Source organism: Stigmatopora argus, chromosome 7 (assembly GCF_051989625.1).
Source record: "Stigmatopora argus isolate UIUO_Sarg chromosome 7, RoL_Sarg_1.0, whole genome shotgun sequence".
NCBI classification, from domain to species: Eukaryota; Metazoa; Chordata; class Actinopteri; order Syngnathiformes; family Syngnathidae; genus Stigmatopora; species Stigmatopora argus.
Genome location: NC_135393.1, coordinates 11,348,786 through 11,375,556, shown reverse-complemented (window position 1 = coordinate 11,375,556; position 26,771 = coordinate 11,348,786). Strand labels below are relative to the sequence as shown.

At 40.9% G+C, this 26,771-nt stretch overlaps 2 protein-coding genes and 1 long non-coding RNA gene across 5 annotated transcripts in view; 2 read left to right on the top strand and 1 right to left on the bottom strand.

Moving 5' to 3' along the window:
* Nucleotides 1-444: 444 nt before the first annotated feature.
* On the top strand, nt 445-8,823 carry ncapg (non-SMC condensin I complex, subunit G). The gene is made up of 22 exons (XM_077604678.1): nt 445-548; nt 836-948; nt 1,030-1,260; nt 1,611-1,839; nt 2,074-2,219; nt 2,448-2,532; nt 2,627-2,819; nt 2,900-3,049; nt 3,265-3,405; nt 3,473-3,596; nt 4,405-4,494; nt 4,894-5,082; nt 5,276-5,386; nt 5,565-5,684; nt 5,831-6,073; nt 6,520-6,701; nt 6,941-7,106; nt 7,701-7,868; nt 7,951-8,074; nt 8,287-8,334; nt 8,408-8,477; nt 8,547-8,823. Exons 1-22 carry the CDS (start codon nt 470-472, stop codon nt 8,686-8,688), a joined length of 3,144 nt encoding a protein of 1,047 aa, XP_077460804.1. The 5' UTR covers nt 445-469; the 3' UTR covers nt 8,689-8,823.
* A 1,331-nt stretch (nt 8,824-10,154) lies between these two features.
* lcorl (ligand dependent nuclear receptor corepressor-like) lies at nt 10,155-24,983 on the bottom strand. 2 transcript variants are annotated; one of them, XM_077604651.1, is made up of 8 exons: nt 24,788-24,983; nt 23,190-23,255; nt 22,757-22,845; nt 22,543-22,669; nt 22,027-22,251; nt 21,797-21,875; nt 11,744-16,719; nt 10,155-11,661 (listed from the first exon to the last, which is right to left on the bottom strand). In XM_077604651.1, the coding sequence occupies exons 1-8, from the start codon at nt 24,879-24,881 to the stop codon at nt 11,654-11,656; spliced, it is 5,664 nt and encodes a 1,887-aa protein (XP_077460777.1). In that variant the 5' UTR covers nt 24,882-24,983; the 3' UTR covers nt 10,155-11,653. The 2 variants fall into 2 exon arrangements, with proteins under 2 accessions (XP_077460777.1, XP_077460778.1); XM_077604652.1 differs by lacking the exons at nt 10,155-11,661; nt 11,744-16,719 and adding an exon at nt 17,138-21,024 and having other exon boundaries at nt 24,788-24,981.
* The window catches only part of LOC144077150 (uncharacterized), a 42,887-nt gene continuing 40,725 nt past the window's right edge, over nt 24,610-26,771 (top strand). For both annotated transcript variants that reach the window (XR_013300902.1, XR_013300901.1), the window contains exon 1: nt 24,610-24,994. This is a non-coding gene — a long non-coding RNA (uncharacterized LOC144077150). The remainder of the gene's footprint in view (nt 24,995-26,771) is intronic.

Genomic DNA, 26,771 nt, shown 5'->3' with positions numbered 1-26,771 from the left:
CGCCATATGATTGCTGCTGCGCAGAGAAGACGAGAGTAGTGCGCAATTGCGCACGCGCGCAGCTTAGAGGGAACAGTGTACACCAGTAAACAACAACATATGTGTGATTGAATGTAATTCAACGGCACCCTAAACTCCCACGAAAATATTAATAGTGAAAAATATCTCCTTATTCTAAATGCAATGTGAACTTGTATTGCAATGGACCTATTGTAGTATGTAAAATAAGCATTTATATTGAAAGATTTCAAATTATACTTCAATTTATCATAGTCACATCTACCGTCTCGACATAAAGCCACCAAAACACTAAAATATCCGAATACTCGATTACCTCTTACCATAAAATAAAATAATATAATATAAAACAAAAACGTTGTAGAAAGGATTATATACTAATCCTAGACTATACGTATAGCGTAAGTGCATAAAGTGCGTAATTACTACTGAGGGTTTGCCTCTGACGTCAATGTCCAGTTCTCGCGAGACTACAACGGTTGTTGATTTGAAAACAGGCGGCAGTGTCGTGTTCACGAACAAGCTAGAAGGTAATTTAAATTACATTTGAGAACGGTAATCGTCGAAAATACAAGTGATTTTATATTCATATTTTCATACGTATTCTGTAGCTTTGTGTATCTTTTTATATTGGACTTATTTTAAACACATTCTGCTTGCATCGTCTATCTCCTATGTATTGTGAGTCTGGCTATGGTACATTCGCTAATGATACACCAGAGACAAAACCATTGACGACAAATCTCTCAAGGGGTTAAACGGAGTGTACACACGCTTAACTGTAATGTATCTCTTTATTTTTCGCCGTTTTGAAAAGAAAATATGGCGGTGGACAACGAAATAGACATCCTAGAGGCGTTTCAGTGCGCCCAGAAGGGCCACCACAACAGGGCGAAGCTAGTGGCTAGCCTCAAAAACAGCTACAACCAGGTGAGTCCTATTGAAGTGTTTTTTTCTGGGGGAAAAAATCTCGCTATTTGTTAAATGACCCATATTTTTCTTCATTGCCAGCTGGAGGAGAAGGAGTTGTTCCACGAGGATTTTGTCCGTTATTTGAAACATGCAATGATTATATACAAGCGTGAACCCACTGTGGAAAATGTCATTGAATTTGTGGTGAAATTTGCCACAAGCTTCCAGTCTCCACCTAAAGATGATGATGCTAATAATGATGATAATGAGGAAGAAGAAGAGGAGGATGATCATCCATTTTTAAGTTTCCTCTTCAACTTCTTGCTGGAAGTAGGTTTACACATTCTGTTTTTTTATTATTTAGGTCAACAGTCTTAAAAAGCTTATGCTAAAAACAGTCATACTCCGTTTTGCTTAGTATGTCCGCAGGAGTTGATTACAAATGAATAGCCTTTGATTAAACACCAATTTAGACTTTAGTTAGTCATTTTCAAAGAAAATTTGTCTCGTGTCTGGGAAGTTCACTCACACTTTAATGAAGACAGGCACTGCGGAAAATCGTTAGATGCATTTATGTCATTAAAATGAAATTGTCATTTTTCTACAGTCCCTTTCCCCAATTGTATTTGTATCAATTTTGCCTGAAGTGATGTGTTGCCAACTTGTGCTTGTCCTCTCAGTCTTATATGGCGTGCAGCCATGCAGTCCGCTTCCGCGTGTGTCAGCTCATCAACAAGCTGCTTGGGAGCATGGCGGAGGACGCTCAAATCGATGACGAACTCTTCGATCGCATCCATGAAGCCATGCTGGTCCGTGTCACTGACAAGTTTCCCAATGTGCGCATCCAGGCTGCCTTGGCCATGACCCGACTGCAGCAGCCAAGTGATCCTGACTGTCCCACCATAAAGGGTGTGTGTACCCCCAGGAGTTTGGGATAAGGATTTTACTGTTCTTAAAGCGGTGTTATTAGATCTTATCTAAGGTCCATCTCAAAACTCTTATGTTAAGAGAATTAAAAAAGCACGCAACTTCAGTATGTTTTCATCATAAAAGAGAGTGCCTCATGACAAATGAGACATGAAAAGACCAATCAATTTACAAAGGGTAATTATAGAGGTGAAATACTTTTTCTATCCTCTCCAGCCTTCATGCTTATTCTGGAAAATGACACCAATTCTGAGGTGCGCCGAGCTGTCCTATCCTGCATCGCCATGTCTCCTCACACCCTCCCACAAGTCCTGAAACGCACCCGAGATGTGAAAGAAAATGTCCGCAAACTAGCCTACCAGGTAGCTTGTGTGCTAATTTTTTACTATCCAGTATTTAACTCGTTCAGTAGCGTTGGAACGATAGATGGCCAATCATGTGATTTTTCATCTTTCTGCTGTGAATATAAATTAGCATGTCACTTTTTGACGTTCATTCTTTTTGAACTGGTGGGGCAACTTTGTTCTCTCAGCTCACCATCGATGGTAACCATTGAATTAACTGTGGAATGTAATGCTTTTGTTTGTAAGGTTCTGGCGGACAAGGTTCACGTTAAAGCTCTGTCTATAGCACAGAGAGTGAGTCTACTTGAACAAGGACTAAATGACTTATCAGGTGATAATCGCTTAGGTCTGCTATGATATCTTTAAGGTTTGGCATCAAGTAGAACCTCTAAAAGTTTATCTGCAACTTGTTTCATGTGTTGTAGAAGGAGTAAAAGAGATTGTTTGTTCACGTCTACTCCCTGCCTGGCTTCTTCGAGTGGATGGAAATATTATGGAACTTCTCCACAGACTTGATGTGGAGAACTGTGCCCAAACAGCATTGGACATGCTGAACGCCATCTTTAAAGGAATGGAGACTAATGAGTTGCTGCAAAACCAATTGCTGTTGAACAGCAGGTACACTAATTGCTAGCAAGTTATTTGCGGCGGCCTTTTTAAATCGGTAAAGCGTGAATTACTTTTCTGTGTTTGAACAGCAAACTGATCCCTGTGGAGTCACTGACATGTGAGAATGTGCTTTACTGGCGAGCTCTCTGCATGTTCATCAAGAAAAAAGGGGACGATAGTGAGGAAATGTTGGAGCAGGTCTTGCCAGATGCGGCCACTTTTGCCAAATACTTCTATGAGTAAGAAAAACAGGGCACACATACAAGAGCATGTGAAGGAAAAATGAAAAACATACTTAAAGCGGAGCATTCATAAATGAGGTGTATAGCTATTTAAAAAAAGCCACCTTTGCATTTTAAGTGTATAACTTTTTTTTAAATATTGGGGGGGATTCTTTATCTCGATATGCTCAGCCTTTGCTGTTCAGTAATCATCAACCCTCACACTATTTCAGGTATGCGGGGGCACTGCCATTCCTGTCAGAGGAGCAGAAAGCAGATTTGACCCAGCTGGAGTTGGTTATGACCAAGGATTTTATCTCTAAGCAGCTCATTCATTTCATTGGTTGCCTGGACACCAACGAGGAAGGTGGCAGGTAAGAGAAACACCTCACTCCCTTTGAGTCAAGGTGTTGTTTCTAGTCTGAGATCCATTTTTTACAGGAAGCGTGTTCTGGCTGTGCTTCAAGAGATGTTGATTCTGCCACAGACACCCTCCTCGCTGGTCATTTCGCTTACTGAAAAACTCCTCACACTCATGCCCGACGACCAAACACGCATTCAAACCGTGAGATACCTTTCGTTCAGATGTCCTGCTGTCCCTGTCATGTGTTAAAAAATATAAGACAAATTTCTCTTTGGGTTAACAAAATTGATTGTGATCGCTTCCTGAATTATAAAGTAAAGCGCAGCTTAAGTACATGTGGCGGTCAGGGTTCCTGTGGATCCTTGAAGTGTTAAAAATGGCACTTGAAGTGTCATTTCAAAAAATAGAGCCGTAATTGAAATTCAAATAGCTTAAATCCAATTTTCAGTTGGCCTAAAAATGAATATTGTGTAAATATCTCATTTTATGAACCGCTTTATCCTCATTAGGGTCGTGGGGGTGCTGGAGCCTATCCCAGCTGACTCCAGGCCAGAGGCGGGGGACACCCTGAATCGGTGGCCAGCCGATCGCAGGGCACAAGGAGATGGACAACCATGCACACTCACACCCATACCTAGGGACAATTTAGAGTGTCCAATCAGCCTTCCATGCATGTTTTTGGAATGTGGGAGGAAAACCACGCAGGCCCGGGGAGAACATGCAAACTCCGCACAGGGGACTTGATCTGGATTTGAACCCAGGACCACAGAGCCGTGAGGCCGATGTGCTAACCGCTCGCGCCACCAGGCCTTGTGTAAATTATTATTATTTTTTTTTACAATTTTGTCCTTAAGTCATCCCATCTATGGTTTCTGGGAGTGAAATGGCACAGGTGTTGGTTCTTGTGAAATTTCACGCGAGAGCGTCGCTGTGTTAATAAACACTTTCAAGGTAATATGGTATCTGATACTATCAATTTGTTTTAATTATTATTATTACTTTACTACAGGTGGCAGAAATAATCTCAGATGTGCGGGCGCCAATCTCTGAAGCAAGTCAACCGGTGGACGAGAATGTCAGCCGTCGCCAGCAGGTTCAGGTGGGAAGACCTCGGCGAACCACATCCAAATGTTCAGTCGTCTTCCAGCAGATGGCTGTTATTTATTTTAGCTGGCAAATTGTGACTGACTGATTAAAGTTGGATGTAACGGGCATGCTGAGCTTCTCTCCATCTGTTTGGGAATAAGTAGAAAGTCTTCTCATTTATACTCCAACTTTACCTCTTAATGTGAATAAGCATCATTTGGTGCCATCTGCTGCATGCACCTGTACTCTACCCTTAGCCCAATACTTTATCCATTATTTTGATACGACAGCAGCCTGTTGGTTCTGTTGATGAAGATGACGGTGGTGCTGCTTGGAGTTGGTTACTGTCAAAATCCTGTTGTGGTTTTATCTAAGAAATAACCCTCCCCTCCTTGCTCATTCATCCATTCAGATGGCAGAGGTGAAAGTGCGCATTTTGGAAGCTAAGCAAGCCCTAGAGGAGTGCATCACTGCTCAGGATTTTGGCCGTGCTGCTGAGTTGAAGGACTCCATCACAGAGCAGGAGAACCAGCGCAACAAAATCCTCCAGGAGATTGCAGCGAGTACCCAGCAGGCTGAGATTGAGATCCGAGTGGAGAAGGTATACATGACGAGGCAGGTCTTACCTTCTGAGGTTCTTTCTGGTATATTGAGCTTCTTATGTACAAGTGATTAAAATATTAAATTTAAAAAAATCCCCATTAAGAAAAACGTTTTTTTTCCATAAATGTGGAAGAAAAAGCTAATATAATTAAGCTTTCACAGCACCCATTTGTATGCTTTTTTGTCTTAAGAATGATCCTGAGACTCTGCTGAGGTGCCTGACAATGTGTGCCGAGCTGCTCAAGCAAATGAACGTCAAGAATAAAATCAACCCGACAATGAGTGCCTTGATGTCTTCTCTGGTATGAATTATACAGTACACTACGTACACATACACAGTAGTATCACCATTTGACCCTTTTGTATCTGGTTCATTATGTCCAAAATAATTAGTCATGTCCTTAGACGTGTACATGACTATTACTTTGTAACATGATGAAGTTAGTGGTTGCTGTTTGAATAGACTTGTTTTCTCATCAGATCCTGCCCAGCATCGCAAGCGCTCATCCCGCTGTCCGCAGTATGGCTGTGGTGTGTCTGGGTACCTGCGCTCTGCATAGCAAGGAGGTTGCCAACACCCACTTGGTCCTTCTGCTACAGGTAAAATAATGAGCATTTATTAGTTATGTTAATGATGCAATTGAAGACGCTCTTGAGCAGAACTAATAATTAAGATCTAGCTGCAACACTGTCCGAGCAATAGATATAATAAATGCTGTTTCTCTCTCTCTCTTTTTTTTAAACAGATCGCTCAGCTTGACGAGGTCAAGATTCGCATCAGCGCTCTCCGAGCAGTCATCGACCTGCTGCTACTTTTTGGCTTCCAGCTGGTCTCCGAAACCACCAGCGGCCAGAAGACTCAGCTGCCAGGATCACCAAACCGGGAGGATGAGGAGGAAACGGCGACACAGATGGCAGAGGGCGAAATGAAGGGGGAGGAAACTGCACAGAGCATTTTGGTGATGCTTTCTGAGCTCTTGGACAATGAGGTTAGCTTGCACACATGAAATAACTCTTAACTAGATGTGGGGCCAATTGGATACACTGTGTCCGATCATCCCCATCTCAACAGCTTTGGCTCTCGATACAAGTTTAATTCATAAATCAGATCGATCCACGAGGCATATCTGTGGTCTCATAATTTAAAGTATACAAATGTGCTGTGCACCCCAAAACTGTGATTGTGGGAATGCCTGTACGGCTCTCCATTTTTATTTTTATTTTTCAACAGGCTATTAGTGCTAATGTTTGATTTGTGTCCACAGCTGTTTCACCTGTGTACCTTTCAATTGCGATAGAGTTATGCGCTCTTTAACCCAGGCCTGCATAATTATAAAGGAATAATAAAGACAAGATCTGCTATCGGGAATTTTATCACTCGACAGTCACTGGATGAAATGCATCAATAACACTTGTTCCTCAATGTCACATGTAGGTGTCGGAACTGCGCACGGAGACAGCTGAGGGTCTGGCCAAGCTTATGTACATGGGGCGCATGTGCAGTGCCAAGATTCTATCACGTCTGATTCTGCTGTGGTACAATCCCATCACCGAGGACGACATCCGTCTCCGGCACTGCTTGGGGGTCTTTTTCCAGCTTTATGCCCGCGAGAGCAGGTCAGGGGAGAAAAACAACTGGCATTATCAAATTGAATTATAATTAATTTTAGGCTCTCTTTTGGATAAATAAAGTAAGAAATACAAAAAAGTAAATAAAAAATCAATGAGTAATAAAAAGTATAAGTAATGCCTAATTAAATAAAAATAACTAAAAAATACAACTTGCAAATGTAAATTGACCCAAATTGTAAAAAAAGGAATAATTGCGAGTCTTAACAAAATACATTGCATTTCAGGGCACACCAAGAAGTTATTGAGGAGAGCTTCCTCCCGACTGTGCGGACGCTGATGAATGCCCCGCCTACATCTCCGCTGGCTGAGGTTGATGTGAACAACGTAGTGGAGCTCTTTGTGGAACTCACCCGTCCGAGTGTCCTTATAAAACCTTCCACCAACACTGGTGTAAGGCCCCAACACTCACTAGTTCATTCTATTAAGCACAATTACACTACAGGGAGTCCTCCAGTTACGATGTTCTCGACGTACGACGTTTTGACTCACGGCCCCTGTGCCTCCTCCGTCATTAAGTCATCTGGACCATCGTTTCTGCTTAGCTAGTACATAGAATTTTTCTGTCTTTGTGCGCTGGGAGTCTTTTGGTTTTGTTGGGGCCTTGTTTCATGTTTTGACCCCAAAGAAGAAAGTTGAATTTTCTTGGTTGAGCCAAAAAAAATAGCAAATACCATAGAAATGCAGCTGAACGTTATTAAAAGGACGGAGAAAGACTGAAACACATCGGTAACGCATCGAAAACCACAGCTGTCTGGTATGGTAATTATGCTATGCCTTTTTTTTAAATGTAAGGTATTTTGACATGAATTTCAACTTTAACAGTCAAACCTGACTTACATGGAAATTCGGGTTACTTCGTCAGTGTATGAACGGAAATCGGTCATAACTCGAGGACTCCCTGCATTTTCTGCGTTGTCTTTCATACACTGCGTCATGCTCATTGAAGCGATGACAGAATTGTCGGGTGTGTTTGTGCATCTTCAGGGAGCCAGTGTCCACGACTACCTGGCCGTGCGCATGTGCGGTGAGATGTTGACTGACCCGACTGCCCCCGAGATTCGTCTTTATGCCAAAGCTATGAGAAACCTGGAGCTGAGCAGGGACGAGACGGTCAAGAAAGACATTTTGTCGCTTCTGCAGCAGCTGGTCCAGGTTGGCTTCATTTTCCTGCACTAAACTACTGTCGGCCACATTTGCATTAGCACCATTCAAGCTCCAAAGCTCCGCTCCTCAGGTGGTGAAGGACCGCACCAGTCTCCGCGCGCTGGAGAAGATGATTACTCAACTGATGGATTCTAAAGAACAGACCGAGCTCCTCAGTGCTTCTGCGCTGCAGCCGCTGGATGCCAATGCTGATGGTAGATCATGCAAACACAAACATTTTGACGACTGTTTTGGTAAGCGCAGTGTTGCATACACATACTGTAAACATTTCTCTGCTTAGTAAATACAGGGGAACAACATTAGCTAGCTAGTCTTGGGTGTCCCGATGATGACTTTTATTTAAAAAAAAATTAAGATACGTCATGCAGATCCGATAACCATATCACTAAGAAAATTGTTTTTACAGACACCGTAGCAGATGAGCCCACAAAATCAGCCAAAAGATGTAAAAGAGGTAATCGGTTATGAAATCACACGTTACACAACTTCCATTTAGAGTTGTGAAATAAAAGTAAATGTCCGTGCAGGTCAAAGGAAGCCCAGTGTGGCTAAAGGAGGCAGAAAGGCCAGCAAGCGAGTAGAGTCCTCTGAGGAGAGGTGAGGCTTGACTTTATTTCTTCAAATAGTCATGTCAAGGTATAATATATATATATATATTCCTCTTAGACCTTCCGAAAGCAGCGATGAAGAAAATGTCCCCGACTCAGTTCCTGTGGTGCGACGTTCTCGTAAAGCCAAGGTTGCAGCTCTGGAGAAGACAAAACTGGATCTGAATCCACTCCTCAACCAGGAGGCTAACCTGTCTTAAAATTGCACGGGTTGCATGTTCCATATTGTTGATTTCCCTGCCAATACCGACCACCCTCCAAGATGACAGTAGGCCACATTTTATATTCTCTCTTTTTTTTTTAGAGCATTTAAAAAAATAAAAGTTCCAAAAGCATAGGTTGACTCCTTTGTTTTAGGTGTTGAATCTCTATCTCCAGTCATTTACTGCTCTGAAAAGTATCTTCAAGATAAACGTGGCTTCAATGTAATTTTTGTGCTGAACCCTTTTTGGGGAATTCATTGGGTGCCATTGATAGAGCTCGATGTCCAATTCATTTTGGAGAGGAGAGCCGAAGGAACATTTGTTTGTCTGACCCTCCTAGTCAAAGTGAATTGGACATCTAGCACTATAAATGGCACTAAAACATGAGCATTCAAAGCCAAGTTCTCCCTGTTTAAAATGAATCTCTCATTGCAAGCAGTTAAATAGTAAATTTTCTCTAATTTAGTTCATCTTAAAAACATTTTTGGATTTAAAAAAAAAACATTTAAAGAACTGTTTAAAAAAATAAATAAAATACATATTCTTAATTTAAAATATTTATATAAAAAGGAACTTTTGAAAATGTAATTTGTTATTAATTTTATTTTAACTAGTGTATTGTGGGCTCTAACTTTGTCTATTCATTTTAATTTAGTTGTTAATAAACATTAATTTATTCTTTTTCTGAACCACTTATCCCCACGAGGGTCACGGGGGGTGCTGGAGCCTATCCCAGATAACTACAGGCACCAGGCCGCGGACCCCCTGAATCGGTGGCCATCCAAAAAGGACAAGTATTCATGCTCATACATTGGGGCAATTTAGAGTGTTCCACCAGCCTACCATGCATGTTTTTGGGATGTGAGAGGAAACCAGAATACCCAGAGAAAACCCACGTAAGGCCACGAGAACATGCAAACTCCACACAGTGAGTACACATCTGGGATCGAACCCTCGATCCCAGAACTTTGAGACCAACGCACTAAGCACATTCATTTCCATTTTGTTGTTAAAAGACATTTAAATGTTTTAAATGAATTTTAAAAAATACACACATCAATAATTGTGATGTACATAACCTAAAATGTCTTCTTTTTTAAATTACCAAAAATAGTCACTTGCAGTATTAAGGTTATTGAATTTTTAGGAAAAACTAAACTTTGTTCCTCCAAACAGTCTTTTATTTCATCTGTAAAAGACAGTATAAAACAATGAAATATACAACAGAAGTTTAGCACCTGGTTTTTAACCCCTAAAATGGGTTAGCACCCTAAAATGTAACCACTGCGACATAAATACAAGGGTAGTCAGGCACACATTTTTGTACAGATACATTAAAAAAAGGATAAAGCCACTCAAGATTGAGAGAAGGCAGGGACAAATTTGTGATTAGTGTTCATGTATCAATCTTACTCCACAGAGGAACATTCTGTAGTCCTCAATAGCCTCTGTTTCACAATGCACTTTTAAGACTAAATAAACTGCGATTTGAAAGCGCAACACAGTATCTCAACTGCATTTGAATACCACTTAATGCTGGAACATTCAATAAAAACCCAAACATCTAATGCTACAACAATAAAAATGTTACTGCTTTAGTTTGGAATCTAAAATGTTGACGTTACATTTAGGGATGGGCATATTGAAATAGCATTTAGGATTGGGCAGGATTGCGTTGAAAGAGGTTTTTATGCTTTTGAGATGGTTTAAATAGTAAAAAGAAAATTGGTGAGTTTGAAATTGCATTTGCAACTTGATTTACTCTCAACTAGTTGCCATCTAAACCACAAGACTGACAAGTTGAACTCCAAGTAGAGGTTACTTGATTACACGGCGGTGTCCCCACCGCATTAATATAACTTTAGCCAATCTAGAGAATGTAGTTCCAAATGCCCATCCCTAGTGTAGTTACCATCCCAGGTCATTGTTTACATCCATCCGTCAGTAATAAAATAACGACTACTGAATATACTGATAAAATTAAAAAAATCTTGATTTGTATTGCACTATGTAAGAGTCTCTAGTTGTACAGTAGGTGTTAATTGTGGGGTACTTGTGCAAAATATGGGGTGAAATTCTTAATTTCAATCGGGATAGTCCAGGAAGTGCATTTGACGATAGCAGTGTCCCACCTGTGACAGTGTGACAGTAAATGCTTTGAGTCAAAACAACAAAAATAGCATGACACCAATTCCTTCAAATATCTTTTTGCCAAGTGGTGTGATGGCAAGACATACTATTTGAGTTTGACCTTCATTGACACCACAATTCCTCTAAATTGTAATCTGCCTTAAACAACAAATGCTATTTTCACATTTCACTGTCTCTTATAATAACCCTAATTTTCAAACTATAAGCCACTACTTTTCCGCCTTGTTTGGAAGCCTGTTGTTTGCTAATTACTTAATAATTTCAATGCTGCAAAGTTGCAACTGGTGGTAGTGAAGGAACATTTGTTCATTACTGGTGTTCTTTTTAGATCCCTACAACTTATAAACAGGTGCAGCTCCCATATGAATAAATACTGTTATTGTAAAATTTTGTTGAGTGAGACATACAGTCCAAAAATTATAGTATTTTAGATAATGCAAATGTCATTACAAATAAAAGCAGCACTTATGATGCAAAAACTGCATTTTAAATTCTGTAGCTGGGACAATTTTAATACTATAATTTTTTTGCTAAGTCTAAAAATAAAAGTATGTAGTTTACTTTTTTCTTACCGATCTATTTCCACAAGGATTGTTATCTAAATGGGAAGGCTATTTAAAAAAAAAAGGCAAATCTTCTCAACATATAAAAATAGTGCAACGTCAATCTGTTCTTAAGTTAGACTGCTACATAAATGCTGAAGCTAAGACTGAACTGCAGCGTAGTATCAGTCCGTACGGTCAGCTCAGTGGCCAAAGGCACCAAAAATCACCAGTCCGGTTCCCTCAAAGGACACAGGCCTTGGTGACGTCTAGCTTCCTGCCAGAAAAGAAAGGAAAAATCCCAATGATTTTGTTTGGTTAACAATTTATGGCAAAGTTAAAGAAACTGAGATAGTTACCAATTACAAAGTCGCACCACTTTGGCCCACTCAGGCCCTTCATCCGCGATTGTCGCAACCTTTTTGCCGGTGGTGGTTCAGCAGAACCCTTCTGCCGAGCCAAAGACGCGTCCTCCAGCTTCTGGAGTGAGTTAGGTGTAGAATCTGTCAGTTTTTCAAAAACGGGCATACTATTTGTGCCTTGTTTTCTTTTCACAGCTTGAACAACTCCCACCACTTTTCTTTTCCTTCCAGCAAACACAAATGCAGAAGCTGATTTATCATCCAGTGTCACAGTACAAGAGTCCCACTTTTCTGAAGATTTGTTACCGGCGGAGTTGATCTTGTTCAAAAATACCCTACATTCTTTTAGGCTTTCAGAACTCCAGGGTTTAGAACAAATGTTCTGCTCTTCCAGTACACCGACAGGCTCATCAAATCGGGCTTCGGAGTGATTCTCCAAACTTCGAAACAATTTATATTTAAGCGATTTCAATAGTTTTGATTTAAGGCCAATTGCCATTTCTGGGCCACTCGCAGTTACTTGTGTGCTGCTTTTCTTCCTTCCCCAATTTCTTTCTTTTTGGGGTAGGAAGCGTCTCCTCACCCGAAGTAGCGTAGCCTGGTATTTGCTAAAACGCTGATGCGGTTTCGGTCTTTGGCTGAGTCTACCCCTCGTGCTCTGATGAATGAACAATCGCTGCCTAAGTTTAAGGACTGCTGGAGCTTCTTTATTTTTCTCCAACCTTTTTTTAGCCTTTTCATGTTGGACAGGGCTCTTTGGCAATGCTTTGGCAAACTTTTTGAGATGTCTATGAAGTCGTTCTGCCTGAGGACTTTGGCACTTGGCCCCTTGTTTGTTTGCAGCGCGAGGCAAATGCATGACTTCATAGCGATTGCGAGAGCTTGTCTTCTTGACTATAGCCAGCGACTGGGTCTCTGTGGTCTCCATAAACCAAGAGCTGAGTTGTTGCATGCTACAGGATCTGGGTTTAGCAGGGGGGCAGTTGAACAAGGTCTGAACCACTGACGAATTTGTGGACTTGGAGGCTGAGGAACCTCCTGAAGTTCCTTCATTTTGTTCCTTGAATTGTAAGTCCTCTGTCTGGTTCTCCACAGCATCTGAGACCCAAGTGTTGGAGATGAGCTGAATACGTTGGGCAAGGTCTTGGTTCAAGGTATTCTCTTCAGTTGATGCTGCCCACCAGCGTAGTGTCTCTTTTGGGGCAAAAATTGAGTCTAAAGAAACATCTGCTACCTTACTAAGAAACTGATTGATGTTCGTATGCTCCCTTTCACAATGGTGCAATTTCACCGGTAAATCTTCGACCCTGTTCTGTTTCTCTAGTTTTCTTTCATTGCAGGCTTTGTTCAATAGAAGTTGTTTTGAGCGCCGCAGCAGTGCATTACTGTGCCTATATGTGCGAGCTGTGGAAGTGGCAACGGCATGCAAAAAATAAATTGAGGGCTTGCTCACTCTCTTGGAATGGCGAACAGCTGAAGGCTGAGTGAATACTTTCTTCGCACCTGTACTCTGAGATTCTCTTTGTTCCTCTGGTGGCAGTTTTAGGCTAACTGGTAGCTGGTTAGCTGTCTTTGGCTCTTTGGCACTTGGTAAAAGTGCTTTCTTGTTTGTTCGTGAATTGCAAGAATCCTTCTCAATCAATATTTTACGCTGCTTTGGAGACAATGTTGTAACAGTAATCGATATACCAGAGATTTTAACTTTTGCCGGTCTACCCGGTTTCCTTGCTGGTTTATCCTTTTGTCTATTCTGGGATTTAATCTTCCAATTTGGCTGCGGTGCACCATCCTGGCCTAAATTGGCATAATGTATCCCCTTAGGCAGTTGTAGCGAGCCCATTTTTGCTTGACCTAAATTATTTAGGGAGTTTTGCGCAACACTCAAGTCATCTTTCAGACCTACTGCACGGAAGGCATCTTGAAACTCTGTTTGGAGCTGATCAAAGCTCTCCGAAACCAGTCGCTTATTTCGGCGTGAACGACCGTAGATCACAGTTATTTTGAGATTCTTGTTGGCTTTCTCCTCCGTTTCAGCAGGTACATTTGCCTTGCTCGTCTCTTTCGCTGCATGTTCAGATTTCTGTTTGCGAGGTCGGCCAATTGGTCTTTTTGCTTTTTTTTCCAGGTGCGGCCCGTGTTTCTTTGGCCGACCAGGCCGTCTTTTGGGCGGAGTGATTTCATGGAATGATTGCAGGTCACACGGCGATCTTTGGTTCTCTGTTCCGAACATATTCTTGGATGGTGTAACTTCACCTGATCGCTTCAAGGCTATTTTGGGAGATAAAGACTTGGACGACGTAGTCTTTCCAGGTGTTGACTTGGGTGATGAGGAGCTAGGCTTAACTGGTGAAGACCCTGAAGATGAGCAACCTGACTTTACTTGTGAAGGGCCAGACTCAGGAGGTGAAGAATTCAACTTTGGTGGAAGAAATGCAGACTTTGGTGTTGAGAACGGTGGCTTGGCTAGTGAAGAACCATACTTGGGTGGCTGTAAAGGGGAATGCTTTGCTGAGGGCTCCTCAGATTTATCATCTGAGGTAGCGGATTTGCGATTAGGCCTGACCTGTGGAATACAACCTTCTTTTATCCGGCTTGGCTCCTTTTTAGGTGTCCCTGCCCAGGATGACTCTTTGCATGGGTCAAAGGGTTCTTCTGCTTGTGCGTTCGAGCCAGATCTTGCTGATTTCAGACTGTATACGATGCCTTCTTTGTCTTTTAATGGTGACACAAACATTAACTTAATTGGGCTCGAGTATTGCAGTGGAGAAACGCAAATATTCTTTGCACAGGTAGCAGATCTCGTAGTAACCCCTATATTTGGGTATTGGAGCCTTCTTGATGCGGTACTAAAACCTGATGGTCTTATCAAATGGGATTGTATTTTTTCTAAAGTTTTGACAGCACATGTCTCTTTGACTAACAATGTTTGTGGCATGTCTTGGCTTTGTTCTTTTGATTCTACATCGGGAGAACTGCCGTTTTCGATATCAGTTGATGCAAATTCACCTGGCAGTTGGGACGATTTAGCTATTGATTCAAGCAGGGAGTCCTTAAAATCTACATTTTCTAGCAAGGCATCTGAGGTGGTAGATGTGTAAACATTATTAGAATTTCTCTGAGTGAATATGCTTTCAGAGAAACAAGCTGCAAATAACATTTTCCTGGTTTCTATGACATAAGAGGAAAATCGCTTTGGTGGGACAATGTTCCTTCGTGACCTCCTTGACTCATTTGAGGTGGATTTTTGATCATCTATAATGGTAATATGGCTTGGATCTTCAACTGGCGCATTATCAACCTCATCCATGCCATATATTTGACCAGATGGGACATTTCCATGATTCGGAGCCTCGCACATTTCACTGATCTTTTCGCAATGTCTCTCACAATGAGTCCTGACATGCTCATTGTCATCTTGAGTAGAATAGTTGCCAAGTTTGTCCTGCAGGTCACGGGATGTTATTTCGGCTTGGTCTTTTTCACCCATTGATAATTCCCTTTCCCTTTCTCCCCCAGTTTCACTATCTGTTATTTCATTTAAGTCACTTTCAACAGTGATCAGTTTCAGTGGTACACCCTTTACTGTTCGACAGTCCGTATGAACTTGAGTTTCTCTGTCCTCTTCTGGTGTTACATTGGAGTCAGGCAAGGCCCGGCATGCATTTTCAGCAACAGGAGAATATTTTGACCGTGATAGCTTTGCTTGCGACGACTTTCTCCGTTTGTATGACATGTCAAACATGGCGAGCTCTCGTTTGATTTGCAGGTTTTGTCTACGGGTTGTGGAACCATCAGCAGGTGTCGCCATAGCAGTGAGCACTTCCTGGCGACGACGTAAGCGTGTATTAGGCGACTTGGGCTCTTTGCTATTGTGGCGGTTAAATAGCTCACTGAGATTATAGTCACTGGCATTGCGTCGATGAAGCACAGTGGTGATAATTTCTGTCAGATGGGCATCGGCAGGGAATTGAAGGTTCTGGTTGGTCGAGGAAGACTGTAGAAGCTCGGGTTTAGAATCGTCCATGGCCAGAATTGGGTCCTTTCCTGGAGGTCGGATCGTATCGAGTTTCTCACTAAAGCGGTTCATGACATCCTGCAATAAAGTTCCTTTTGGGTTTATCTCAGTTTGACTACATTTTGGAGTCCAAATCTCATGCTGCTCGGTTTTGGTTGCATTTACAATTTCCTCCCGGTTCCCACCCGGATGAATTTTAACAATGTATGCAGATTCCTCCTCTTGCTTGTGGTGAAGTAGCGAGGGTGGGATTTCATCGGTTAATTCACCGGTATTTGAGGGGATTGGAGAAAGAGGGGGAGGAGAAGGGCTCTGTTCTCTTTTTAGGACAGGAGGGGGTTCGGAATCTCCCTTTGGGGTCTTAAAGGGGGTCTCACAAGTCTGGTTTGGGACACATAAACAAGGGTGGGAGTGATTTTTACAGCAGATTGAAGAACAAGGACTAAAGGAACACAACGTGTTGTCCAATTCTTTTCCTTGGCTAGGGGTACAGTGAAGCCTCTTGGGGCAAACCACAGTATAAGTGTCCATCCTACAACTTTCGATACAGCTGTTGTTTAGGTCCAAAGGAAATATACTTTCACAGCCTATTAAAGGGAAGTCTCCAGGTTGGCATATATTTTTACAGCCTTTTAAAGGGAAGTCTCTGAGATGGCAAACTCTGTTTCCACAGCATTGATGGCAATCAGTTGAACTATTGTTAAGGACCTTACACTCAGGAAGGAGACCATTCTCATTTGCGTATAATCCACAATGACAGCAGTGAGTATTGTTTGAAATGGCAAGTTTGTGGACAGGGAAAGAGAGCAGGTTCTCCTCGTCTGCCAACGCCAGCATACGGTAGAGCAAAGAACGATGTGCTGGGCAGAGGGGGCGAAGGACAACACCCAGTGCAGATTGATGGGAATGCTTTTGTTCTACAGTGGCAGGTTCTTCTTTATCTGAAGGGGATGACCAGCTAGGAGCATAAATAAGAAAAGCAGAGTTAGAAGTCTGATTTTTTTTTTAAGCAGAGTCATTAATATTTGAACTGAAAAAAAGTACTGGCAGATCAAGAATTCGGACTTTACTGACAAGGTTTTCAATTACTTTCTTGCTGTAAGGTTGGATTTATTTATTTCAGCCACTAAGAAAAGATTTGAAATCCCAATAGCATGCAGCTATTAACCCTATAACCCTTTATATAGCTCCATTAAAATGACGTTCAATAAAATGATACGATGAAAACCTTAACTCCTCCTAATTGAAATAAAAAAGAGTTGAGCGACAACTTGATTCATTGTTGAACGATCACCAGTGGTATAGATGGTACAATTGTGTGAAGATAGCCAGACCCAGTACCAAATTAAAAATGGAAAGGGGGAAAAAAGACAAAATGGCACTTTGTTGAAAGCAATTTTATATAGTGTCAGTGGGCAAATTAACATTCTGCTAAGCACAGAAGGAATGATTGTAGAAACGCTCAAACTTCTTTTCTAGCAGCACAACAAATGAATAATCAAGTCAACATTTAAGTTATACAAGTTGAGCAATTAAAAACCATTAAGTATGAACTACGATACTTCTAAAATCTTAATTAAATTGAGACCTAAGTGTTGGACTAGTCTAAATACAGCACCAACACAGAGGTTTTTCAGGCATAATCCCATTGTTATATTACCAGTATTTCCTTAAAATAACTTTCATGAAAACACAGATTTGAATAAGTGGTGACAAAAGTGAGCAGTGAAATAACAGCAGCTTTCAGTAAATGACATGCTCAGTGGCATTGTAGTAGGTCCAGTTCTTCAAAAATGAAGTTCTTTAACCATAACAAAAAGGGATTTTGGACCTAGATGCGGTTTATTTCCGCCAAACGTTGTTGCATTCTACTTATTCTGTCAATATTTTTTTTTTTTACTAATCATTCAATAACACTACATAATCAAAACACTCATTTTGGGATTTAAATCAAATATTTAAAAAGGATTCATGCAATTTTTAAAATACACTTTACACATCACACGCATTTAAGTGCCATAGGACAACTCAACAATCACTACACGCAAAACAACTTTGAAGCATAATTGAATATGCACTACACAATATAAATGTACAGAAACACAATTTAAACAACCCAGTGCAAAACACTAAGCATAAATATCAGAATTGTTATGATTAAATAATCTAGTGATCTTGAATACATATACTGCAATTCAATGTGATTAAGCATACGAACTAATCATTCGGGGTTTTGTTCCTCAAGAGGTGTTTCGTGTTGTTTTAAACGGTTTCCGTCTAGTCGTAAGTAAATCGCAAAAAGAGCTCGTTATGCTATAATATAGTCACAGCCTCTAAGAAACCGAAAACATTCAAAAGTGGAGCATTTCTTTATCATAGCATCTGCATACACAAAAAAAAAAAAAACGTACACCCAGTTACAAAACCAAGGCAGATCTGTAAACCAGTAAAAAAAAAAGAATGTCTCAAAGACAGGAATAAATGAAAACCTTGTTCTTTGAGACGCAGCACTCTCACAAGAACCAATTCATACCCTTGAGCTTGATGAAAGTGGAGGAGGACCAAGATAGCAGACTATTGGCAAATGAAGTTCAGAGGTATACGTGGCAATGAGGTTAAATTGAGAGGCGTACAGGCTGATATCACCGCGACTACACATAGAAACAGCTTGTACTTTGTAACCCTTGGTAACTGCTGCTTTGGTATGAGTGCTGTTAGCGTGGTTGTTGGCAATATGTCCATCCATCTCATCAACAGACAAGAAAATAGACTAGACAACCATTTCAGTGTATGAATTTTCAAGTCAGAAGCCTGTGGGCCCTATTCTTACATCCAGCCACGTTCACATGATCATTTTAAACACGGTACACATAGACAATTTGTCTTTGCATGCCATCTCCAAATCACTGTTGTAGAAAGAAACTGCGCATTTTAATAGAACAAACAGAGGGTCCCGTAAAATGGACATTTTAAGCAGCAGTCATGTATGAGGTTTTAGTGAAGCTACAGTAGCAACATTAGTAAATATCTGAGGTCATAAAACATCTTCTGATACACATATAGAATAAGATATTACCCACGCTTATCAGTGGCCACTTAACAACATGCTACACACATGCATTCCCACTATTGATAAACTTGCAAAGACAGTACATGGCTTTTTTTGTCTCTTTTTGGGGACACACTGTAGCAAAAACCTCACGTTAAAATCGTCATCACAGTAGCTAACTATACAATCTTCCTTTTTGCAGTGTTGTATAACAATAATTACAATGATAGTTTATTGTTATGATGGCTCTAAGTCACTTCAATGGCCTTGGTAAGATACCCAGAGAAAGAGAGAGAGAGAGAGAAAGCTGCAAATGACAATCATCATTGCTTCATTATAATCTTTTAAGAATTAAGTCAAACCTGAAAATCTATTTCATTACAGCAAACCATCACTGGAGTCAATATTTCTTTTTATTGTCACTGTGTTTCACTCATTTGATCCTGGAAACTCTGAGGTCATTTTGTGGATGGGTGGTTTAGAAAGACAGTATACTGTAACTAAAGACAAAAATTTCAAGTCTCTGCGCATGCAACGATGGGATTGAATCCATCAAAATTTCAGGAATAAATGTAAAATTCCATTATAAATTGATTTTTGAGAGTGGGCCCATTATTATTTTTTACGATATTAAAATTTAAGGCAGGGTCATATGGGTTGCATGGCCCAAAAATAAAAACAGATTTTTTTCCCCTGCACCGAAATTTGATTTATAATTTCCTCCCTCTTTTATGGACATCAGTATGAAATAGAAAAAAAATATATATAAATACTTGCACCAAATGCAATGTTAAACAAAATCATTATTTTCTTTATAACTAATTAGATTAGACACGCTTGACACCTTCATTGCTATTAGCTTCAAAATACTTGATTTTTTCAAATGATCCCTAGTAAACTAAAAAAAACTGGACATATTGATCCAATCAATCTAGCTGACGAAAGTCCTTGAATGACATTGTCTTAAATGATTACCTCTTTAAAAAGGTGAATGGCTTAAAGTCCAAGACCAAATCAGAGAAACACAGGAGAAATGATCCCTATCAAAAAGAGACTCACAGTTTAACCTGAATAATATAACCATATATAATTTTAAAGGCAGGTGTTGTGTTTTAATAAGATCCAAGAAAACAATCTCATAAGAAGTGGTGAGTTCAGGCGTTCTGGAGGTGTTTCCTTGTCTAGAACATCTTTACAGCAGCAGGTGAGGCAATAGTCCCTGAGTTAGTGGAACCGCTAAGGGTTCCAGAAACAGACAAATCAGAACTGGGAGAGCAAAATATCTTCTTCTTGGGGGGATTTTTCAGTGTCCCTGTGCGCTCTTTTACTTTGTATTCAAGTGTGCTATGGGGTACCCCGTAAACTCCTTGGGCCTTGGATACACTCATGCGGCCGGCGGTCACCATAGCTATGGCTTCCTCCATTAGGTCGTGGTCGTACTGGCGGTATCTTCCACGTTTCTTTCTCGGTGGCTTGTCTTTGTCGCGGCGGTCCGCACCCTCCTCCGAATCATCCAATGAGGAGCTGCGTTGTATCAGGCGAAGAGGTGACTGGTTGGCACTCCCTGCACAGCCGTGTGCCAGGAAAGGTGTTCTGAGTTTGAAGAAAGGCGAAGGTTTGGCAGTAGTCGTCAAATTGGCGGCACCGTCTGGTGGCGAGGTACGGCGGTTTTCAGTGGCCACGTGAACGTCGGCTGGGGCTGGCCGGCTATGATTTGACACGGAACGGACCTGAGGGATACGGAGGGGCGTAGGGGTGTCGGGGCTAGGGGTGGGGCTTGGGGGAGGCTGGAGAGCATCCCTGAGCTGGGGAAAAGAGTAGGGCAGGGTCTTCTTGGGACCGCTTGGCTGACAAAAGAGAAGAGAGGATGGCGGGAAAGTGAGCTCTCCGTTTTCCTCCAAGTCGCCTCCAATTTCCACCCGCTCGGCCCACGCCGCGACCTTCTGCAGGACGAGACGCGCTTCGCCGCCAAGCGAGGTGTTGTAGGGTGTCATTCCCTCCCTGAAATTTCCGTCGCTTTGCGACACTTGGCGAGAGCTGCCTTCTGACCAGTCTTCCAGCGCTCGCCTCAGGGTGCGAAGGGAAATTCCATAGAGCAATGCAGCACGCTGCTCTTGCAGCCTTCCTGAGCGAATGTCTTTCAAGGCCTTGGACAGCAGCCCCTCGGACAGCTCCAAACTCCTCTCAATGTACTCCTTCTGCCTGAGCTGCCTCCTAGGGATGGGAGGACCAAACAGCGGGATCAGAATGGAGGTGATGGAGAGGGGTGATTTGGGCATAGGGAGGGAAGGGGGGTGGAGAACCAGGGGTCCACTCCTTTATGCCTTGTTGGTAACATGACTGCCTCTTTATTGCATGCCTGTATTCAGCCTCTGTCTGGACCCTCGCGCACACTGTTGTGAGAGTCTTTTACACGCGCCGTGATAAAGCCTCTTCACGTCCAGGTAGGACAGTCTGTGAATGGCTGGTGTTACTCACAAACACCCGCTGCAGTTTTATGTAAGCCTTCCATGACAAGTCTTTTGTACATTTTAACGGAGAAACCCTATTCATAACTCGATTAGTTGACAAGGGATGAATTTATGAAAGAATATTGCAATTCAGTTCTGTTGAATGAACAGTCTTGGGCTTATGTGTCAATGCTGTGAAGTTACCGCTCAAGAGATAGAAGAGTAAACCCCACTTGAAAAAAAATAATTAAAAAACAAACAAACAAAGCAATGAGATGAGGAAATGGTACAACTAGGTGTCAAATTCCCTTTGATTGACCAAATCAATCATCATTCGTTCCCTCCAGGTTAAAATAAACCGGACGTTTAAGCCCCACCAATGGCGGTCAATCCGTTAAAAATGGACACTTTTGCTAAATGATATATCTATTCTTGCTTGGAGCACTGGTATTGCGATACATCACCATATTGACATATTTCACCACAAGCCTCCACAATGGCAAAAGGTAGTTCAATCCGTAAAAAAAACTTCTTACCGTGAGGCTTTGCCGTCAAATGAGGATGTTGATGATGTTGAGCTGGCAGTGTTCTTTTTGGAAAGGTCGAGCGCACCATCTGTTCCAGAAAAATTCAGGTTCAAGTGGTTTAGTCAGAAATAAGAGTGTCATGGGATTAAATAGTGCTTCTTAAAAGCCAAATAATTCAAAATGTCCAAATAAAATTTACAATCACATCTAAAATTTGATTTGAAAAATGTTCTACTAACCTGGTTCAGATACCCCTTCTGTTTCTCCTAGAGTTTGGCTTACGGTCAAATCCAAGGGGGCATCTGGTGCTTCAGAAAGAGGGGAGGAGGTCCTTGTGGTAATGTCTGTTGAAGTGGTGTGGAGTAAGCATTTGGATGCATACTCCAGAGCGAATTGGTGTATCATTTTCTTCATCAACTCCTGGGCAATCCGAGGAATATTAGCATCACAGCATGGAGACACATCTGACAAAAGGAAAGTACAGTACGTGCGTGTTATTACATAAAACGTTCGCACCATTTATCGATCCAAATATAGACGTCATAAATGTCTTAAAGATCTGAATTCAGGAGAAAAATACTGAGAGTTGCAAATACCTTGCCGAATAGCCTTTATAGTCTTAAATGAAATCAGCACTACTTTGTCTTGTTTAACCTTAAACTCTGTCCAAAAGCACTTACTGTATATAAACTCATTTGGCTAATCGATTTCCCATTCTATTGAAACAAGTCTAAACCTGTCCTGATCAGACTCACCTCTTTTATGGAACACAGCTTGAAGGAACTTGTGAGCGGTCTTGCAGCTCTCAGAGATGGCTGGAGCTTGACATGGAGAGAATTCAGAGGGGGAGGAGAGGGGCGACACAGTTGCAGGACCTTGATCCTGTATATGAACCCCCCCCAAAAATGTGACAAATGAAAAGCAATAAGAAAGACCTTCTCCGGCTGATGGGTTACATTGCGTTCTTACATTGGGTTTCTCCAGAGGAAGATTGCAGAATGAGCAGTGAGAGTTGTGTATTTCTGGAGACCAGTCAGCCACCTCTTCGGGCTCACAGTCTGAAATGAACAACAACACAAAAGAAGTTAATAAATACAAAAAGACTCGCTAACCATCTATGTAGAGTTGAATGAATAAATCACTTAGTTATGTTTAATTTGGATAATATTACACATCTCACAAGTTGTACCTGACACATAGCTAGCATAAAATGATAAGCAAAAACAAATATTACATGTAGTAAACGATTAATAATTATCAGGCCCCTCAAGTAAAGTTAGGAATTAGACCTTCCCTAGAATACACTGTTTTTTTTATACGTACTTTCACAATAGCAGATCAAACAAAAATGCAACACTAAGTTGTTAACACAGGTCATTAAAAAAATCAAATAAAAACCCACCATCAAAAAAGCTGAGGTCTCTTTTAAGCATAGAACCATATATTCCCTCTAGGATGCTTTCAAACCCTGCAGGGGGGAAAAACATGGAAACATACTTCAGGGTTTGTTGCAATTAAAGAATAAGCAAATCATGGTATACTGCTGAAGCTGCTGCCCCCGCGACCCGACCTTGGATAAGCGGGGGAAGATGAGGATGGTATACTGCTGTTTTCTACTGCCTTTGCATTATTCAGTTATTACCTCTATTCATGATGTAGGAGTTAGGACCTTAAATTTCTCAAAAGAGCAAGTTCCTGCGCTATTATACTAATAATATTCTGCAAATCTATAGTGGTATCTCACCTTGGAATCTTGTTGGTGAATTTCAATATGACTTTTCAAATGCTTCTGCCAGAATTAATATAAATTGGGTAATCTGCTTAGACATTTGTTAATCCTCCGCTTGCCAGGTATGTTGTTATATTATGGTGGTTCATATTTTCTGCTTTCTCCAATACAAATGTAATAACTATTGTCTCACAAATGCCTAATTTCCACATATTAATTCCTCAGTATTTCAATAATGTATGGAAGGTTTGTTCAGTCATTTTTTTCTATGCCTGAATTAAGTGCCAAAAGAAAACCAGACATTAAATCACCATTATCCACAATTTTGTAAATCTGGGCTCTTTGGTTATTTAATTTTATAATTATAATTGTATTATCAAGATTTCTCATGATACAAGTTTGATACTTGCATTAATCAACAACAACAAAAAAGAAAGGTCACGCCTCAAAATTTCACTCCATAGTGTTGTATTGTGTGACTTTTTATATTTTTATATTACTTATTTATGTTTTTACTGGGAAAACGCACTTTGTGGAGTAGCACCACCAATTTTGTTATAGGCAGCTGTGTATGATGTCAATAAAGGCTTTTCATTTGATTTGATTTCATGCACGAATTTTTATTTCAAGCAAATTATAAAATACTGAATACGATCTGTCTGATAACCCTTGCCTTCTGTAAATCAAGCAATATTGAACATTTCACTCACAAACACATTATTGGACCGATCGTTTTGAATCATTTATTATTCTTACACCAATGAAGAGTACGAAAAAATGTCAGCTCCCGTTTCTCCCCAAAAACTTAAAAAAAAACAGTATACAAATCAATGTTTGTTGTCTAATACCCTAACGACTGTATATCTTTAGCTGCTTTATCTCCCCTCCCCCATCTGCCTTAACTGTTCTCCATTCCAATATATACGTAAATAACCTCCCCAAGTATACATAATCCATAGATCTTATGCTCAATTTTGACGACACGACACACCACAACGACATCATTTTCGCCAAAACACAACATCTGTTCGAAAAGCGGCCATATTAAGAATGCAATCAAAGGGCACACAAAGAGAATGTGTGTCAACTAGCCAGCTGGTCCATCCAAGCCTGTCAATTGAGGCTGCCCACCTTCCTAGCTTGCTAGTTAGCTAGCAGCTCGTTACTAGCCGGGTGGAGCGAACCCCTTAATGTCGGATAAGCAATCCGTGGAGAGTATTTCTTTTTTTTTTCTTAGAAGCACGGCAAAAATAAAAAATAAACGATCCTACCGACGCAGTGTATTAGCTTGTATCGCCAAGAATCAAGCTCCCGCCGAAAGCCCTTCCTTTCTGCCGTGCACTTGGAGCACGGCACGGCCGCCATTCTGCGTCCTCCCCCCTGCCTTCTCGTCACTCTCTCTCTCTCCGGCTCTTTTACGCCGACTGTTAAACAAGTGGACGGAGCCTACGGGAACGAAAAGGCAAGCCCAGAGTGAGGTAGGTTGGATTTTCTCGCTGCTTGCATACTTTTTATTGCCACTTGGAGGAGGCAGATACAAGCAAAAGCTTTTGCCCTGCAGATCCATTCGTATTTTGATATCTACTAATGTGGAAATGTCGGGGAGAGCGGGGTTGGTTGTAACATTTCACTCTTTCATGAATTGCTGTCAATCAACACTTTTTTAAAATTCATTTTCTGAACTGGCAAAAACTTTGGATCTATAACACTTTACTCCAGGGGTGTCAGACTCGGGTTGGTTCGCGGGCCGCTTTAACGTCAACTCGATTTCAGGTGGGCCGGACCATTTTAGATATAATATTTAGATATTTTTTTAATAAATTGATTAAAAGAACTGGATTAAAAGATCTGAATATTCAGTTTTTTTATAGATCTAAAACAATGTTTATTTTAGCTTTTTATATATATTTTTTGATTTTACAAAATGATTTTTGAACTAAAAACACAGAAAAAATGGATTACAAAAATACAATTATTGGGAAAATCAGGAAATGTAATATACATCTAGACTCTTCATTTTAATTTGATCCTAAAACAGAAAGTCGGCACTCATGATTCACTTTCCCGGGCCACACAAAATGATGCGGCGGGCCAGATTTGGCCCCCGGGCCGCCACTTTGACACATGTGCTCTACTATGACTGGTATCCCCCCCAAAAAACCCTGATGAGGAGTGGGACAAAACTTTCTGACATTCATTCATTTTCCGAATTGTTTATCCTCATAAGGATCGCAGAAGGTGCTGGAGCCTATCCCTAACTACGGGCGCCAGGCAGGGGATACCCTGAATCTGTGGCCAGCCAATCGCAGGGCATCAACACATCAAATTATTAATAATTAATTAACGGATGTGTAATATCTTCTTTTGGATATTACATCCTTTATTTATTAAAAATCCTTTTATATGTTTTTTTTCTATGATGTGCCTATACTAGTATGTACAGTTGAAGGCGTATTTATTTATTTTACACCTTTGTGCAAGCGATGATCGGTTATTAGCACAATTGCTATATTTTAAAGTTAAATTTTAATGTGTTAAGTGAGAAAGGACCATATACAGTCATATTGCACAAAATAAATTATTTTTTATATATTTATTTTGTGACAAATGCACTTTTTTACAGTTTCTAAATAATCCACTTGTTAGTATGCAAGTTTTCCACTCGGGGGCAGCAGATCACTTCGGTTTGTACTTCTATTTAAACCAGCGCTTTACAAGAACAGGAACATTTCAGGCTTTTAAATTGGGGTTCCATCCTATACAGGCCCAAAGGCGCCCAGAAAGGTTGAGGAAGCAGCCAGGGAAACGTCTTTAAAGACAGTATGAGCTGTAGAAGGTTTACAAGAGCTAATGTGTAGATGGTGATGACAAATGGCAGTGCTTTTAACCATGCTTTCAAAGTATCCTGCGGCAAGACCGAACAAACATACAGGTCACACCCATTCGGAAAAAAACATAACACAAAATGGACAAGTATAAGACCTGCGTATATTGTGCCACAGTGGTGTTCCACTAACTGCATCTGTTGCAGCCCACAGGAACATTTAACACCTCACCACTACTGTAATTCGCTGCAAAAGTCCTGGGTGAGTGCAGGGATACCCACTTGGCCCTGTGAGGACACCTGGATCTGGTTTTGTATGTTAAAAGTGTGGAACGGTAGCAATGTAAATTGTCAGCATTTTCACCGCTTTGTCAAATCAGTGTTAAATCCTTGTCCATACCGTGATTGATTGGTACAATGCATGAATGGGA